General features: G+C 41.7%; 1 protein-coding gene across 3 annotated transcripts in view; it reads left to right on the forward strand.

Moving 5' to 3' along the window:
• Positions 1 to 18,537, forward strand: part of LOC131134184 (alpha-2-macroglobulin-like) — a 68,543-nt gene that overhangs the window by 36,352 nt on the left and 13,654 nt on the right. For 2 of the 3 annotated variants that reach the window (XM_058079145.1, XM_058079146.1), the window contains exons 2-3: positions 18,008 to 18,106; positions 18,179 to 18,359. In XM_058079145.1, the coding sequence (XP_057935128.1) occupies positions 18,008 to 18,106; positions 18,179 to 18,359 (280 nt within the window). Of the gene's footprint in view, positions 1 to 16,422; positions 16,442 to 18,007; positions 18,107 to 18,178; positions 18,360 to 18,537 lie in introns of those variants that run through there. The other variant, XM_058079147.1, reaches the window with a different exon arrangement.

The raw sequence follows: 18,537 nt of genomic DNA on the forward strand, positions 1-18,537 counted from the left end.
CTGTGAGGAACTGAAGGACACATTTTGAATCATATCTCGTACTCGCAGTGAGGTATATGAAATAAGTGTTAGATATAACGTATTCAATTGAAAATTTTACATTATTTTAGTATTTGCAGGAAATGAGAGTAGTGTTTTTTGTCGACTCAAACAATAAATAAACAACAAAAAACATACCTGTCAACATCTGTATTATAAAATAAGGTAAATGTTCTGGAAACATAAAGGAAAATTATGGATATTTTAATCTTATTTTTATTCCCACCAACAGGCTTTACATGAATCTAATGCAATAAACCGACACACACAAGTGAGCCAGCCATCATGTGGCTGCAAATCCATCAGTTCATCCCATGAAGACAATTCCTTTCCCCATCTGCTGGTTCGACAAAGAAACTACAGCACTGACAGTGGGAGCAGTCTGCAGCCAGCCACACAGTCACAGGGACTACAGAGACCCCACCCAAGAAATCCACGTCTCTATTAACATATGGGAGTATATGTGCTTAAACTGGCGAAATGATGAGGAAAGTTTGTATTTTTCTAAAACAAAAACATGAATGTCATGGTTAGCATGTTGGCCACACATTCAGGGACATCTGTGTTAGAATCACCATTTGAGTTTATTGGGGATTATACTTGAATATGGATGTTTTTGATAGCTTTTGTATGTAGTTCTTTTATTCAGTGTTTACTGTGTGCAGTCGATTTGGTAGACTGGACTGCGCCAAGATGGGCGTGGGGAGGAGTCCACATTTTCAGTTTGGTGCAGTGACAATTTTGCCTTCTCTCGTCCCTCTTTGCTACTTGCGCCGGTGGGAGGGATGGAGGCATGGGTGTACGGAGCTGCGCAAGAGACTGCGCTACAGTGCGAAATTTGCAAATTGTGCTGGCCACACCCCGTTGGCACGGCATAGGCAAGGCACAAGTTCAGGTGCGCCTAGTGTACGAAATTAGAGCCCTTAATGTTCTTTATGTTCAGTAGTAGTTTTTTGGTCTTGGAACTTGGAACCTTAACTGAGGCAAGTGAGGCTTGCAGTTCTTTGAATTGTTGTTTGAGTTGTTGTGGAATCACTAATGGGAAGGTTCACCGAAATAACCAAAAAAAATGACCAAAAAACTGTGATCCTCGATATATTTCTTCTGAAATAATTTTGCTGACTGTAAGACTTGAGCTCGGTTGCAGGTATACATACACATACGCAGATATACATATGTACTATATGTACATTCCTGCTCATGTGTACCTTTCACACGCCACACCACTACATAAACATTGTCAGTTATCTTTGGATAAAAGCCAGCACTCACTAATGTGTCTTTTCATCGGCCATGTCATGTTCCTGCTCTGGACCTGTCACATATTTCAACAGCTCTTGTTTTCATAGGAAACATCCTGACGTACAACCACACACACACACACACACACACACACATACACACAGGTAGAACATGCAAACTTCAGCCAGAGATATCCAAATGGAGATCTGAACCCAGGTCTTCCCGATATCCTGTTTAGCCAACATGCTAAACCAATGCTTCTCCACTATTTTCTGTCATGCCCCCACTAGTTCCCCCCAAATTGAAATACTAGAGAAACTGATCATATGCGAGATTCAACTGGTGGGGTAAGGATGATTATGAGAAAGGAGAGTGATTCACCCAAAATGATAAGGGAATTCATTAATGATCTCAAGGGAGTTGGAAGCACAGTCAGCAAGAAAAGCACTTTGCTGTAATGGATTGAGATCCTGCAGTGCCTTGCTCAAGAAGAAGACTCGTGTATAGATCCGTCTGAACTAGACGGGAGGTTTGGGAGAAGGTGATGTGATCCCATGAGACTAAAATCGAGCTCATCTTAACTCAGTCAACATGCTTGTAGGCACAGAAATGTTGGGTATCAACGTTTAAGACACATTCTGCTATGGAGGCATTGTTTTTATTTGTTTTTATACCGGACGCAACCATCCCACTTACCCAGAAATGTAGAGTTTACTTTGTGAAAAGAGACAAGAAATGGAATACTCATATCAAGAGCAGCCCAAGAAACTGGGTGTTGCAGCATGGTGCACTGCAACCTAGCGCAGTACCTGTCTAATGTTGTGTATGTTGGTGGTATAGTTCACGGTGCTTTAACAATTAACTGCATTAACTCCCAGAATTATTCATAAAAGCCACAACTACCTCGTCAAATTATACCTTCAGTATCAGTTTCTTCCAGTACAGTTAGTCTTAAGACCAAATTTAATAATTATATACACAAGAAATAATTTACTCAAAGCTGACCAATCATAGCATCACAGCAGATTCTTCCTACTGTACACGTACAAATCCATTGTTAATTTAAAAGTGCAGATGGCCCTTGATGTCGAGTCTCCATTAAGGGCTGGCCAGTCCCAACGCGCACAGTCCAGACTAAGACTAGACTCACAGGGGATTTCGGCTGAATCCAATTTCACCTCTTGCCTCTCTGCTGCAGTAGCTTGAGCCGCGGCCAAACAAAGAGCCAAGTTTCACATTGAACGTGAGAACCCCCTCATCTCCTGACCCCCATTATCATATGAATGGGTCAGAAAATGAAACTGGGAGCAAAGAGTGCTAGACAAGAAATGGGAGTCAGTTGAGGCAAAACTGGCAAATTTTAAATGGATTCATTATCTTTCGAGTTTTTGGGGGATACTTCGTGTCCAAACACTCATCGAGAGGGTCAACTCGATGATAGTTCATCAATTAGTCAGTACGTTTACATGCACCAAAACCAAAAGAAGCCAGTGCATTAAATCGGTTGAAACTTTTGGTTGTTAATCTGATTGTTTACATTTTTTGAAATGTCAGATTAACGCACACTATGGATCAGAAAGCTAATTCTTCTTGATGTTATTATGTAACAGTTAAAATGATGAGAAGACATCTGAATAAATGGGAAACCGTTTAAGCTGTGGCTGACTCATGTTGACACAAGTGGTTGTCGACATAACCTAGACTGGGTTTATTTATGACTGTGGACAGAAACCAGGGATGCTCCGATCAATCAGCCATTGATTGGTATTGGCCCATATCGGTGAATCGCTTCAAAAGACAACAGCGATCAAACAGGAACACTTTAACAAGGAACAAATATTTGCTAGGGATGGATCCTAATATTCCTAATATTCCTATATAATATAGTCCTAATATTGGCACCAATGAACAACAACATACATACAATACAAATACACAAATAAATGATAAGTAAAGTAACATAACTCATATTACATAAACATAATGATGAGCCAAAGGCACATTACATACAGAAATCAACAAGGAAACTAAGTAAATATGACGCTTATTAGAACAATAGTTGGTCATACAGTTAGCTTGAATGCTAATATTAGCACCAATGAATAACAACATACATACAATACAAATACACAAATAAATGATAAGTAAAGTAACATAACTCATATTACATAAACATAATGATGAGCCAAAGGCACATTACATACAGAAATCAACAAGGAAATTAAGTAAATATGACGTTTATTGGAATAATAGTTGGTCATATGGTTAGCTTGAATGCTAATATTAGCACCAATGAATAACAACATACATACAATACAAAATACACAAATAAATGATAAGTAAAGTAACATAACTCATATTACATAAACGTAATGATGAGCCAAAGGCACATTACATACAGAAATCAACAAGGAAATTAAGTGAATATGACGTTTATTAGAACAATAGTTGGTCATACAGTTAGTTTGAATGCTAATATTAGCACCAATGAACAAAGGAGCCTCATTTAGCGAAATTTGTGCACAAACAACTGCACAGCTCCCACAATGGGACTAAAAGCTCACCTTTACTCATTCACGCACATCATTATCCCCGGGAAATGGTGGTTGAGGCTCAAGAAAACGTCAAAGAAGTCATAAATAGCTCAATCGACGCAACGCACACCGAACACAGTAGGACAGTTCATTATACACACAGTTCAGAATAATAAAGATGAAAGTGTAACTTCAGATGCCTGTCACATTTATGAAGTGGGTGACGATTTTACGTAATGGGCTTATAGATACCTTCCCGAAGGAAAATTGGTATATAAGAGAACGATCCATAGCAGTCATTCAACTAAAGCACAGATCATTAGGTGACACAGATACAGCCATCAGTGTCATCATCATAATACTTTGGATCAGATTTTATCTCCATATGTTGCCACAAAAATCCTCCCCGCATCTAAAAACGCTGAAGTTGCTATGCCAGAGTCATTGCTTCTGTCTCTCACATCTCAATCACGTTTGCCTCTGGTTTAAAAACAAAAAAGCCTACAGCAAACCATGAGCTTTCTTTTATGTTTCTGCGCTCATTAAACTCTGCAGAAAGCAGACAGACAGGAAAAAATTGGATTCTGCCAGAGGAATAAAAGCCCCTTGAGGTTTTGAATGTGTGCCATGTTGAACAGGCTGGAACTGAGGATCCAAAACAGCAGCGTGGGAACTAAAAGTCTATAGAATGAGCTCCAGGCCAGCAGACACACTGAGGATAATGTACCACGGTTGTAAGAAGTCATGATGATGATGACCCGTCATGGCCACAGAGGGAGGCAAGAAAAGGAAGGAAATCTAAAAGGAAGGTCAGAGGCAGATCATGAAACGAGACTTGATAACTCTATTCCAAGCTGCTCACGCTGAATGCAGACCGCTTATTTCATACGTCCGTGAGCCTGGTAAGGGAACATCCACAGACATTCAGAGTGGCAGGGTGGGGGCGAGGTAACGGGTTCACCACCTTTTCACAAAACATGGCTGCCGGCTGAGTCTCAAACTGGCGCTCCGTGGTAGGACCCCAAAAAAAATACAAGGTAACCGACACCAAATGTAATATTTACATAAACACGGGACACGGTGTTTCCTCGGTACTTGTAACTTGTAATTTCGTGGAATTTAAAGCCCCCGTCACACGAAGCACAAATCAAGCAGAACCAGAATGAAAAGGTTTTAAAATTTGCACCGAATGCGGGAGAGGATTCGATTGCTGTTCCAGTACTTGTCAGGAATCGGGGATGGCACGCCAGGGGCACCTCTGTACCGGGTACGCCAAGATGTGAAGTTACCTCTGCATTATCCCGCAATTTACTATGGTAATGCGTGTCATGGCTGCACGGTGGTCGAGTGGTTAGCGCACTCATTCCAACACTGGAATGGATTTTGTTCCTCTGCCTCGTGTACTACTTGTTGCTCATGTGTTTGCAACCTTTGCCTGGCACCTTTTAGACTATACAAGTTAAGCGTCTCATGCAAGTTTAGCCCAGTCGCTTCCCTGCCTTCCAGCTCGCTCATCTGCACTCTTCAACCATTTGTGACCTTTTGCCTCTAAAGTGTTTTTGCTGTTTTCTGCCAACGCCATCGCTTTTTGTTAGTGAACTTGTTAGTGAAGGGATGTTGTGGTCTTGCGAAAAATCCTCATGCCATTTGTTTGTGATGCTGCTCAAATGCGCAATGAGGTTGGTCGTATCAAACTTCCCTGGTTCTGAAAAAAAAAATCATATTTTCAGTAAAAAAAAAAAAAAAAGCATAAATGGAAGGGTTTTCAAGCAAATAATAACAAAAAAACTGAACAAAATATTGACCAAAAAGCAGGGATATGAATGCTGAATCATAAATATATGTTTCATTTTAGTCCATGAGTCCTTTTGGGGACCAATGCTTTCATCTCGTTGTCAGCGGCAAGGAATACTGGGGCAGCTGAACACACCGTCTGACTGGTCATTATAAAATTCTCAATAATAAAAAGCACCATTGAACTCATGAAGGGCTGTACGGGGGTCGAGTGGTTAGCGCGCAGACCTCACAGCTAGGAGACCCGAGTTCAATCCCAACCTCGGCCATCGCTGTGTGGCGTTTGCATGTTCTCCCCGTGCATACGTGGGTTTTCTCCAGGTACTCCCACATTCCAAAAACATGCTAGGTTAATTGGCGACTCCAAATTGCCCATAGGTATGAATGTGAGTGTGAATGGTTGTTTGTCTATATGTGCCCTCTGATTGGCTGGCAACCAGTCCAGAGTGTACCCTGCCTCTCGCTCGAAGACAGCTGGGATAGGCTCCAGCACCTCCCGTGACCCTCGTGAGGATAAGCGGTAGAAAATGAATGAATGAAAAACGCACCATTGAACTCATAAAATCCCTCGTCGACCTCCACTTACGTCACACAAACATTTATATCATCAGTGGATAACTGTAAATCTGTGATCCCTAAATCAAATAATATTAATGGGTTTAAGAGAGGTGGGATTAAGACTGAGGTGCCGCAAAATGGAACTGCATTATGAAAATGAATACACAATTAACACAGCAGGTAATAGTATATAATAGTGGCAAGTAAAAACGATAATCCACACTCCAACCAAACGTGTTTAACCCTGTGTTGAAATCACAAAAGTGATCGCCTACATCTTTCCTGTAGGACAATTCCATAAAAAGGTTGATTTGAACCAAAAATCCAAATTGGTCATCATACGTCACCTAAGACAACGTACATATTCAAAACTGCTGGATGCTGACTGAGAATAGACATGATTATTCATTAGCACCCTGTACCACAAGCTAAAAGCCTGAGCTGTCAACTTTTGTTAAGCGCAGCTCTTAAAGCATCAGGGAGTGAGGTTTCCCAGTGTACTTTCACACAGCCAGATCCAGCCCAGTATGAGTTACAAAGGCAAAATGTGGCTCTTAACATGAAATTGAAATTAAATTAGTGTTTGTTGTTTTTTTTTCCGGAGTACTGACCTGGACAGCACAGCAGAGACGACACCTTTGTGAGTCTTTCTCGTGGTTTTGATTAGTCCTGATCCTTGTCATCATGATGTCTTTCTTACTTTCCTCTTTTCCATGTTTTACAGGAGGAAAATTGCGCCTCCTCTTGCTCTGTCATAGCACACAACTCTTCACACAGCGCTGGAGGAAATGAAAATAACAGAGCGGGAGGGAGAGAGCGAGGCAGCAGAGAGAGTGAGGGGCAACAAAGTATACGCCTTCAAATTGTGGTGGCACGGAAAACTCTTAATTGTCATGCCCACACGGTAATGAACGCTCACTTCCTGCTTCCCTCATGGCGGCATCCCTGACTAGGTTACTGCACCCTGGACTGGTGGCCAGCCAATCACAGGGCACATATAGACAAACAACCATTCACACTCACATTCATACCTATGGACAATTTGGAGTCACCAATTAACCGAGCATGTGGGAGGAAATCGGAGTACCGGGAGCAAACTTCATACAAAGATGCCCAAGTGGTGATTCACTCCCAGATTATCCCAATCTAATGACTGTGTGGCCAACATGCTAACAACTCCACCATGCGGCCATACCTAATCTTATTTTCTGTTATTCGTTATATGGGACCAAACCAGGGTTTGCATGCGTGGGTTTTCTCCGGGTACTCCGGTTTCCTCCCACATTCTAAAAACATGCTAGGTTAATTGGCAATTCCAAATTGTCCTTAGGTATGAATGTGAGTGTGAATGGTTGTTTGTCTATATGTGCCCTGTGATTGGCTGGCCACCAGTCCAGGGTGTACCCTGCCTCTCGCCCGAAGACAGCTGGGATAGGCTCCAGCACCCCCTGCGACCCTTGTGAGGAAAAGCGGTAGAAAATGAATGAATGAATGTCTGCTACATTGAGTAATATGAATGCAAAAGTGACTGTAGGGGTGTTAGTTCATGCCTGGAGGGCTCCAATAATGTTATAAACCGTCATAAACAGGTTTTCAATGCTTTTTTTCTATGCTTTCTAGATTTGTAAATAAGAAATCATAGTTTGCAGAAATGTACTTATCATGGTAGGGTTCGGAACCAATTAACTGTGATAAACAAGGGACTACTGTATACATCTGCATTAGAAAAAATGAAAGAAAAATTCCACAAACATACAACATACACATTCCTGTGTAAACGAGAGAGGTTTTTTTTTAATTACGCAAAAAATACAGAATACTATAAAAACTGGAGGGTACTGGCATAAGGGGGACAAAATAAAGTAGTTTCCTGGTAAAACTCGGAAGGGTTAAAAGTTAGTTAGGGCATCTTCTGTGGTGTTTTTATTGTTTAATAGTGCTTTATTCCTGACTTTCTTATTGTTTTTGTTGTCATAACGGCCCCTTAAGCAAGTGTGCACCCATGGCTGTTCATCTTACATTCGTAGCTTGCCTCTTTCTCCTTTGTTTACACTCAGAAGCAGCTGTTAGCATTGAGCACGCCTTCGCTACGTCGAGCAATCTGAGATCCCCGCGGAGATACGGAGGAGGAGAGGCTGCATAGCAGGAGTGAACAGCGAAAAAGACGGTATAAAGGTTGCTGTGTAAAGACGGTAACTGTGTTTATCGTCTGTGAGATAGGGCGCTAGCCCGGCTGTAGAGAGACTAACGTCAGTGCAGCACGGCACTGGCCGTCTCCTGATACAATCACCTCCTCTCTGTGCACTGCGGTAACTCCGCATCAGTTGTCTCCATACTGTGCCAAAACAACAACAGCCAGCTTTTATGAGACATTTAGGGGCCCCTGTAAATCTCAGGGCCCCAGGCAATTGTGTGTGTGTGGTGTGTGATTGCATTGACACGATTATGATCTGAGTAAAGTTTGCTTGACTTTGCTGTTGTATGGAGTTTTTAAAGTCAGCCTAATGCCTGCGCTATCTCGGCCTGCCGAGTGTTGACCCAGTTTCTCCCAATCCTCAGGAACCCATGTACAAGAGAACCAGCAATGGAATGAGGGCAGTAGAGCAGCAGACTGCATGTTCCTTCTGTGTATGAATGCGCCCCCATATTAATAATAACCAGACCACAGATCGGCTGCCTACTAAAACTGCAGATCATGATCAAATCCTTCCACATGAACATGAATGGAACAGTGCAGATTAATGTCAATTATTCCAAGCCCATCGACATCCGTGGCAGCTTCTGAATCTGCTTTGCTATGCTCTTGGAGCATGCCTTTGGCACAGCATCTGAGGGACTCTATCTATCAGTCAGAGCCAAGACAAAGGTTGGTAAGGCCCTCATCAGAGACATGCTGTTTGTCGACGATGCAGCAGTAACGACCCGACACCCAGCAGGAGCTGCAGGCACTGATGGCCTGCTTCTCTCAGGCCTGCAAGGATTTTGGACGAACTATCAGTCTGAAGACAACCAAACAATATGGGAGAGAATACGAGCTTGAAATTGTAAAAGTATATTGAAAAGTATATTAGCTCCACCATTGCTAACAACCTCTCCTTAGACATGAAAGGAAACCTGCACTTTGGAATGTGGCTCATCATCCGCAATCCTTGGAAGTTCATTCTCTGTATATTCAGATAAGGTTCTGGATCCTTGTCCAAAAGTAGTCATCGGCGACAACTCTCACAAATTCCGGCATGATTAGTCGTTGAAAATGTTTATAATGATCAAAATAGGGCAAATACATTCATTCATTCATTTTCTACCCCACTGACACCCTTTCTCAAGTTTAGAGTCAATAAATTGGAGGCTAACTAGTTAGCTCAGAAGCATACTGCATTGCATGGATCCCCGGACACTCATTTTCTACTGCTTTTTCCTCACAAGGGCCGCGGGGGGTGCTGGAGCCTATCTCAGCTGTCTTCAGGCGAGAGGCGGACCAGTACACCCTGGACTGGTGGCCAGCCAATCACAGGGCACATATAGACAAACACCCATTCACACTCACATTCATACCTATGGACAATTTGGAGTCGCCAATTAACCTAGCATGTTTTTGGAATGTGGGAGGAAACCGGAGTACCCGGAGAAAACCCACGCATGCACGGGGAGAACATTCAAACTCCACATAGAGGTGGCAGAGGGTGGAATTGAACCCTGGTCTCCTCGCTGTGAGGTCTGCGTGCTAACCAACCTGGGCAAAATACATATTATGGTATATTCATACCTGTGACTGCATGGTTACAGCATGTATGTCAAATGATAAAACGTTTTTGGAGGGTGAACTCCTCCCCCCAAAATGTGTTGTATCCTGGGCATCTCCTGGCAAAACATAGTGACCAACGGCGAGGTCTTGTCCCAAGCTAACCATGTCTGGAGAATGATGGAATTCCTAAAGACATTCTCGACACATTCTCGAGTTGGCATCTGGGAGGTCAACCAAAGGCCGTCCACAGTTGCGCGACAAGGATGTCTGCAAGCGAGACATGTAAGACAGATCGCTGGGATGACCTTGCTGCTGACCGCACAAGGTTGACAAGCTCCCTGAACCGACTCCACGAGTCAGGGGAAGAGAAGCTGAAGAATTCAGCGGCAGAAAATAAAAAAAAGGGCCTGCAGAAAGGACCGCAACAACCCAGAGACCACATTTAAATGCGATTGATTCCCCTGCATAGGTCTCACAGCCAAAAGCAATGCGGCATCAGACAGAATAGACGAGACAACCAGGATGTTCACCCCTCATCACTGGAGGCCTACTACTGTAGTTGTACTACCCAAGTATACCAAACTATGTACTTAATAACTGATGTATTTATTTCATGAACTTTCAGTCATTTTTACTGATTTGACTTTATAATCACTTAACGAGCCCGATTAGCTGTGCAGGAAAAAAAAATTAGTCACAAGACAAATTCACTTTGTGGCCTGCGCGTCAACCACTCATCCGCCGTGCAGCATTTTTCCAACAATTATTCATTCATTTTCGACCGCTTAACCTCACAAGGGTTGCGGGCATGCTGGAGCCTATCCCAGCTGTCTTCAGGCGAGATGTGGGGTATACTCTGGACTGGTGGACAGCCAATCACAAGGCACATATAGACAAACAACCATTCACACTCACATTCATACCTATGGACAATTTGGAGTTGCCTATTAACCTAGCATGAAGACAGCTGGGATAGGCTCAGCACCCACGCGACCCTCGTGAGGAAAAGCGGTAGAAAATGAATGAATGTTTTTGGAATGTGGGAGGAAACCGGAGTCCCCAGAAAAAAACCACGCATGCACGGGGAGAACATGCAAACTCCACACAGAGATAACCGAATGTGGGATTGAACTCGGGTCTCCTAGCTGTGAGGTCTGTGTGCTAACCACTCAACCGCCGTGCTCCAATAATTATTTCATATTCAATTGAATTACTTGTCTTCATATTTATTCATTTTTAACACAAGAAATGCCCCAGCATCCTCTTCAAAATAAAATATTCCTCTGTCAATCACCACTACATTATTTTACATTTTTACACCATTATGGTGTCAACATGCTGATGTACTGATACTGTCTACTGTCTGCCTGCCATCTTGGACAGTGTACGTGCAGCACAACACATGGTACACCAGCACCACCATTTGAAATGAATACAAACTGCATCTGTTTTACTACAGTAGAGGAGAGCTTTGCAAACTGCATTTTAGATCATTAAATCCTGACGTGGATCTTGGGATTTTGTGGCCACTAAGGGGCCCCAAACGCTGACATCATCTTGTTAACAAGTCATGGGCCTACAGGCCAAATTCTGCTTTGGGCCCCCAGATGTCCTGCTACTACCGACAGCGAGGCCAGGATAATTAATTGTGCTGAAGACAGGACTTTTACTCAAACTACACGATCTGACACAAAGTGTGTTTGGAAGCATTCTTCCTCCAACCAAAGATTATACATTTGACAAAGATGGAGGTTGTAAAAAGATTTTCCCACAAGGTGAAGCTGGGTTGAAGAGCAGATATTGTAGCGTATAGGTAAGATAATTAAAGTGAGTAAGTTCACGGTTCAAGAAAAAAGTACCTTCTTAAAGATTTAAGATGGTACTTTTTTCTTGTACCATGGTTCAAGAAAAAAGTACCATTTTAAATACCAGAATTTATGGTAATCTGATACCATAAATTCTGGTATTTAAGATGGTACTTTGAAAAGTACCATCTTAAATACCAGAAGATGGTACTTAAGATGGTACTTAAAAAGTACCATCTTAAATACCAGAATTTATGGTATGAGATTACCATAAATTTTAAGATGGTACTGTACCAGAAGATGGTACTTAAAAAATACCATCTTAAATACCATAAGATGGTACTTAAAAAGTACTTAAGATGGTACTTTTTAAGTACCATCTTAAGTACCATCTTCTGGTATTTTTTCTTGAACCATCGTACAAGAAAAAAGTACCATCTTAAATACCAGAATTTATGGTATGAGAATACCATAAATTCTGGTATTTAAGATGGTACTTTTTTCTGGTATTTAAGATGGTACTTAAAAAGTACCATCTTAAATACCATAAGATGGTACTTAAATACCAGAATTTATGGTATGAGATTACCATAAATTCTGGTATTTAAGATGGTACTTTTTTCTGGTATTTAAGATGGTACTTAAAAAGTACCATCTTAAATACCATAAGATGGTACTTAAATACCAGAATTTATGGTATGAGATTACCATAAATTCTGGTATTTAAGATGGTACTTTTTCTTGAACAGTGAACCCTGTGTCTTATACAGCTGTGCGATTGATTGATTGACTTAAAACGGTAGATAAGAAATATACAAGTCAAGCATCAATCGGAGTGCAGAACAAAAACTATTTTAACGTTACTTTTAACTTCCCATCATGCATTGCTTCCCAATGGCTGGAAATGGCCATTGAGGGAGCTGGGGCCCCCTCCGGTGGAAACAGGCGGTCATTGTGTCATTGCAACTGAATTAGCTGCTTTGAGTTTGAATGTTTTTTTTTTTTTATTTTAACTCGTATTGGTGCTTGTGTTGTATATTACTAATCTGCCTTTTTCCTATTAAGTTCCTGTGTGATGATTTTAGTGTTCTTTTTTTGGATGACACCCTGAGTCAGACTGTTATATTGAGTAATGACCTCTTGCAATTCCCCATCGGTTGACAAGCCTGCTGTGAGTTCCCTGGTAAATCATAATTGGCTCCTATCTAATAAAGACCTACCTGTTCTTCACGGATTCGAATACGTCACAATATGCTATTTTAAGTTATAATATTTTTAAAATTGTACCTGATATTGTCAAAATCACTTGACTCATTACAGACAATTAAATGTGCTTGCACTGAATTAATGTCATCAGTTACCTACTGGTGATGTTTGTAGACATTCTATTGGTTCTGTCCTTGACTGTCTTTGTCAATTGTCTATTTTCTGAATTATTTTGTGTTTACACGCAGAATAAATGCTCTGATATTTTTATGACCGGAAATGTACCTGACGATGCAAGATATATTACTTTTATTGGTACTGTACTGATTGACTATAAGTTGTGGAATGGCTGCAGCCTGTTGTGGAAAGAATTGATCTAAGTCTAAGAATTCTTATATGATCTTTGCAAAGAGGTCAGATAACGAATGCAGAGAGGTGCGGTCTGTCGGGTCTGACTGGTCAACTGAGATTATTTTTCCGTCTTTACACCAAACACTACAAGAAGATCCACATTCCGACAGGTGGTAGTTTGTCTTGTGAAGTGGTTATCGATTATTTTTTCTGCAAACTCCTCCAATTTAAGATTATATAAAACGGGTCTCACAACATTAGATCAACCCCTCAATGGTGTCCTAAGTTAAACAAAAAAAAGAAAGTACTCCCTGCCTCTCTCCCCGCTGACAGTTCTCCACCCCCCCCCCCCCACCCACCCCCACCCCCCCAGGGGAGCACGTACCACCATTTGAGAAGTACTGGTCTTGCACAAGAGGTCACATTTTTCCTCATATAGTCCAGCATCACCAAAGACCTCTGGGGTACCGACGGGTTCTTCAGGTCTAACCAGCCAAATGCCCTGCCTCTCTCCCCGCTGACAGTTCTCTATTTTTATGACCTTTTTTTGTCATGTATTCTTCATTCGTGAACGACTTTCCCCTCCTGACAAGCTCACGTGAAGCCAACACTATGACTATCACTGTATACGAGCCGTGTGATTCATGCAAACACGGCAATAAACATAACAATACTGTTCTCAAAAGCACCGCGTTGAGTATTACAAGCTGACTTTACATCAACAGCCAAACCACCCGAAACATTCATTCATTCATTTTCTACCGCTTTTTTCCTCACGAGGGTCGCGGGGGTGCTGGAGCCTATCCCAACTGTCTTCGGGCGAGAGGCGGGGTACACCCTCGACTGGTCGCCAGCCAATCATAGGGCACATATAGACAAACAACCATTCACACTCACATTCATACCTATGGACAATTTGGAGTCACCAATTAACCTAGCATGTTTTTGGAATGTGGGAGGAAACCGGAGAACCCGGAGAAAACCCACGCTTGCACGGGGAGAACATGCAAACTCCACACAGAGATGCCCGAGGGTGGAATTGAACCCTGGTCTCCTAGCTGTGAGGTCTGCACGCTAACCACTAGACCGCCGTGCCGCCCCCACCCGAAACAAGCAGACAAAAAAAAAAAAAAATCACTGTCAGTGACTGATGCATTATTGTTTGCAGTTAGCTCCAAATAATTCAAGCTGTTTACACAAAGGCTAAGCCATAAATAACTTTATATTGGTATTGTGACGGGACAGTGGCAACAACGCATTTGCGCTTGTGATGGAGAAGCACATGACTTGGCAGGTGTAGTTTACGTCACATGCTATCTTACATACTGTGTGTGCGTGTGCTTGGTGTGCAGATAATAAAGAAGGAAAGGCTCCATGGGTCAGCGTGATCCCTGATTCCATTTTATCTGACTGTTTGCAAGAAGCACAAGTTCTTGAAAGGTCAAGCAAAAACATTTGGACGGTCAATACCAAGCACTTCACCTTCTCCAGGTTATATCATATATATATACATGGTATACACTGGTTTGTAATACTATTAAGAAACTCATATCTATTTATTTATCTGTACTATATAGACTGAACTCGAAACTGGAATCTGGTAAATGCAACAAAATGGAGAGCTGTGTAGCAACCAAGGGTATCCAAAAGTCAAATTGCATGTACATTGTATGTTGGCAGGTCTGCAGTAACATCGAATGAATAACACAATTATGACCGCAGATCTAGTTTTTGAACCTCGAGCCGAGATCGTGGACTACAGCAAGGTTTATATGGGCCTTGGATGTAATCAGTTATTACATAATAGAAAAGAGACCCCCTTGAGGCCTGTTGCTTTGTTTTTTCCTATAGTATTTTATATTTCACTTTGGTACTGTCAGGGGTCGCCACAGCGAGTCAATGGCATGAATGATCTTGACGTGAATCCATAAATATTCCAAAATATCTCGGCAAATGTATATGTAATGATATTCCATATTTATTTAAACCTTTAACCCGGCGTTGAACTGTATCATCTGTGTTTGACAACTTTATCAGTTCACAAAGTTTATTTGTTGCTTTGCTTTTCCAGACATTGGTCAAGCTATTTGCACAGCAAACTCCAACATCCCACACAGAGTAAAGGGCAACATTGCACTATTGCATTGCACTGGAGGGTGGATGAATGATGGGAGCTCACTAACACAGACTTAGTCAGATTTGGGAACAATATTTGAAAGATATACTGTATGCCTTTTGTCTACATAGAAGGAATTCAGCATTTTTTTATTTTATATTCATAAAAATGTAAATAGAATAAAATATATGTTATGTAGGGCTGCACGGCGGTCTAGTGGTTAGCGCGCAGACCTCACAGCTAGGAGACCAGGGTCCAATTCCACCCTCGGCCATCTCTGTGTGGAGTTTGCATGTTCTCCCCGTGAATGCGTGGGTTTTCTCCGGGTACTCCGGTTTCCTCCCACATTCCAAAAACATGCTAGGTTAATTGGCGACTCCAAATTGTCCATAGGTATGAATGTGAGTGTGAATGGTTGTTTGTCTATATGTGCCCTGTGATTGGCTGGCGACCAGTCCAGGGTGTACCCCAGCTGGGATAGGCTCCAGCACCCCTCGCAACCCTTGTGAGGAAAAAGCAGTAGAAAATGAATGAATATGTTAGGGTATAGTATAGTCCTCACGTTGGTGGTTTCTTGGTGTGACATTTTGTTCACTTAAAACTGGAAAATCCAGCTTTTCAAGGCTTTAAGGGGCTTTGTATAAGCTTAGCACGACCCCTGAGGCTCATTTGATTCCAGAGGGAGAGCCCATTTGCACCAATGGGAAATCTGTCTGATGCAAGCTCAAAGTTCTGTATTCTTAACGAGGATCTATGATGCTTTTTTCCACTTTTCTGACCGATAAAGGTAGTTAGAATGTTGTATTCTCTCCTCAGATAATGAGGTTTGCTCATTTGGAAGTGTGCCGTCACAGCGACTTCCTTATATGGGCGTGCCCGGATATAAGCTGTACAAGCTGTTTGCTGTACAAACTGACTGAGACCAATCACAATGGAGTGGGCATGCCCGGAGGCCACAGGTGGAATCGATTAAAACAGAGCGTTTTGGAACTCCAAGGAAATACAGCCGGAATAGGTGCAGATTCTGGAAGATTTGGACTCCAAGTGGGTGGTGAGTCAATATTTTTGGAACCACCAAAGCATAGCATATCTAGATCTGGGTCCCGAATAGTTTATCGCGATTAATTGGTTCCAGACTTGACCGACGTAGGATTCATCATTTATAAATAAAATATTTTTGTTGTCAGAAAACCTGTTTACAACCGCAGTCGGCTGGGCTGGGCTTCAGCATACCCGCGACTCGAGTGACGATAAGCGGCATTGAAAACTGATGGATCGATGAATATACAGTTATATGGAGTACGCTCGCCACTAGGTGTGACACGACATGAGACATGACATTCCATCACATTACCGTAACACTTCACATAGTGTTTGGATATTGTATTTTAATGCATTTTTTACTCTGTTTTTACTCAACTCTATTTTTATTTATTTTTCTCTACTGTAAAGTGTCTTTGAGTACTCTGAAAAGGGCTATACAAATTTTTTTTATTATTATTATTATTATAGTCAGCCATGGCATAGCCAATATGATAGCGTGAAAATAAGTCCTCCTATTCCGTGTGGAAGTGGTAAGTTTTTGCCTTCTTCCCTTTCCTTCTCATCCCCGTTTGAAGCCCTTTCTTAAGTTTAGCCTAAATAAATTAACGAGTTAGCTCGCTAGCATGCTATGTAGCTGTGGCAATGTGGAGAAAACAAAGAATAATTTGAAGATAAAGGTGACTACGGGGTGTTATTTTATTAAAAAAATACATATTCAGAAAATCGTAAACAGGTTTTTAAGTACAAAAATATTAAATGTATTAATACTGAATCCTACTTCACAGATATTGGTGAGGTCTGGAATCAATTAAAAAGGGACAACCAAAAACTGAAATACTTTAAACATGCTTAAATATGCATATTTGTTTGATTTGTTAATAATAGTCCCTATTCCACCATGAAACAACACACTTTTTGAAAAAGGCGCTTTCTTATAAAATGTATTCAAGGTCTGTCAGTGTCTTTATTCCTGCTTGCCAGCAGTATAATCATTTGTACAGATGAGTAAATAAATATTCCAGGTATCACTTCAGGTGGGCATGACAGAAAACGATGACAACCACTGATGAGCAACACTATAAATACAACAGGTGTTGTGAAATAAACATAGACGAGAAACGCTAGTATCGATCGGATGCTGACACTACACTTGGAAAGGATACAACCAATATTTGTATCACTACTGCTAGTGTGACGCATGCATTAGAGCTTGACTGTTTCTTTGTTTGCACTTGTCGTTCTGTTCTTGTCGTTTTATCTTTTAGAATATCAGCTCCCTTAACACATGATATGTTTTTTTGAGGTCATGGACACACTCACATGCTCAAAAATGAGTAATCAGCTGCGAGATAAAGCTGCATGTAGTGTTGTTGTTTTTTTTACTAAACTGGTCCTAATTATGCAAGCAAACAGGTCGATGTAATCTTACTGTCATTCCTAGGACCTTTTGTCAAAGAGGGTGGTCCACTGTGGGTCTGTGTGGGTGTGGAGGGAGGATGTAATTTATGACAGGTAGGGGAGGGGCTTATTATCGCTGGCTATTTAACCCCAGCTGGGATGAAACATCTTCCAGGTCAATCATGGCTGCCGTCAGGAGTCAATGGTGGACGCAGACATGGACATTGTTTGTCCTCTTCACCTGGATGTGTGTCGGTCGGACACAAGCCGGACCGTAAGTTGAACCCAAAGTTTCCAAATATTGCAATTATCTTCCTTTTGTCTTGATTGTGTTTCTGTGATGTAGACACTACCTGGTTGGAATCCCCGCCACTCTGGAAGCTGGAGCTGATACCAGCTTCTGTGTGAGTCTGCTGCAACCCACCGAGATCCTGACCATGACGGTGTCTTTGAACTCTGGAAAGGTCAACCAAACTCTTTTCCGTGAGGCATCCAGCGAACACTTCCACAAGTGTGTCAGCTTTAAGGTCAGTTCCACTTTGTATACTTTACTATATCGTATTTATAGACCCAAGCGGTATCGAACTTGTGCCATGGAGGGCTGAGACACAGCAGGTTTTCTTTCCAGGTGATTTTAATCAACACCTCCTGAGTGAAGGTCATCAATTAAATCTCCTGCTGGAGAAAAAACCTGCAGTGCTGTGA

The sequence above is a fragment of the Doryrhamphus excisus genome, chromosome 8 (genome assembly GCF_030265055.1).
Source record: "Doryrhamphus excisus isolate RoL2022-K1 chromosome 8, RoL_Dexc_1.0, whole genome shotgun sequence".
In the NCBI taxonomy this organism is placed as follows: domain Eukaryota; kingdom Metazoa; phylum Chordata; class Actinopteri; order Syngnathiformes; family Syngnathidae; genus Doryrhamphus; species Doryrhamphus excisus.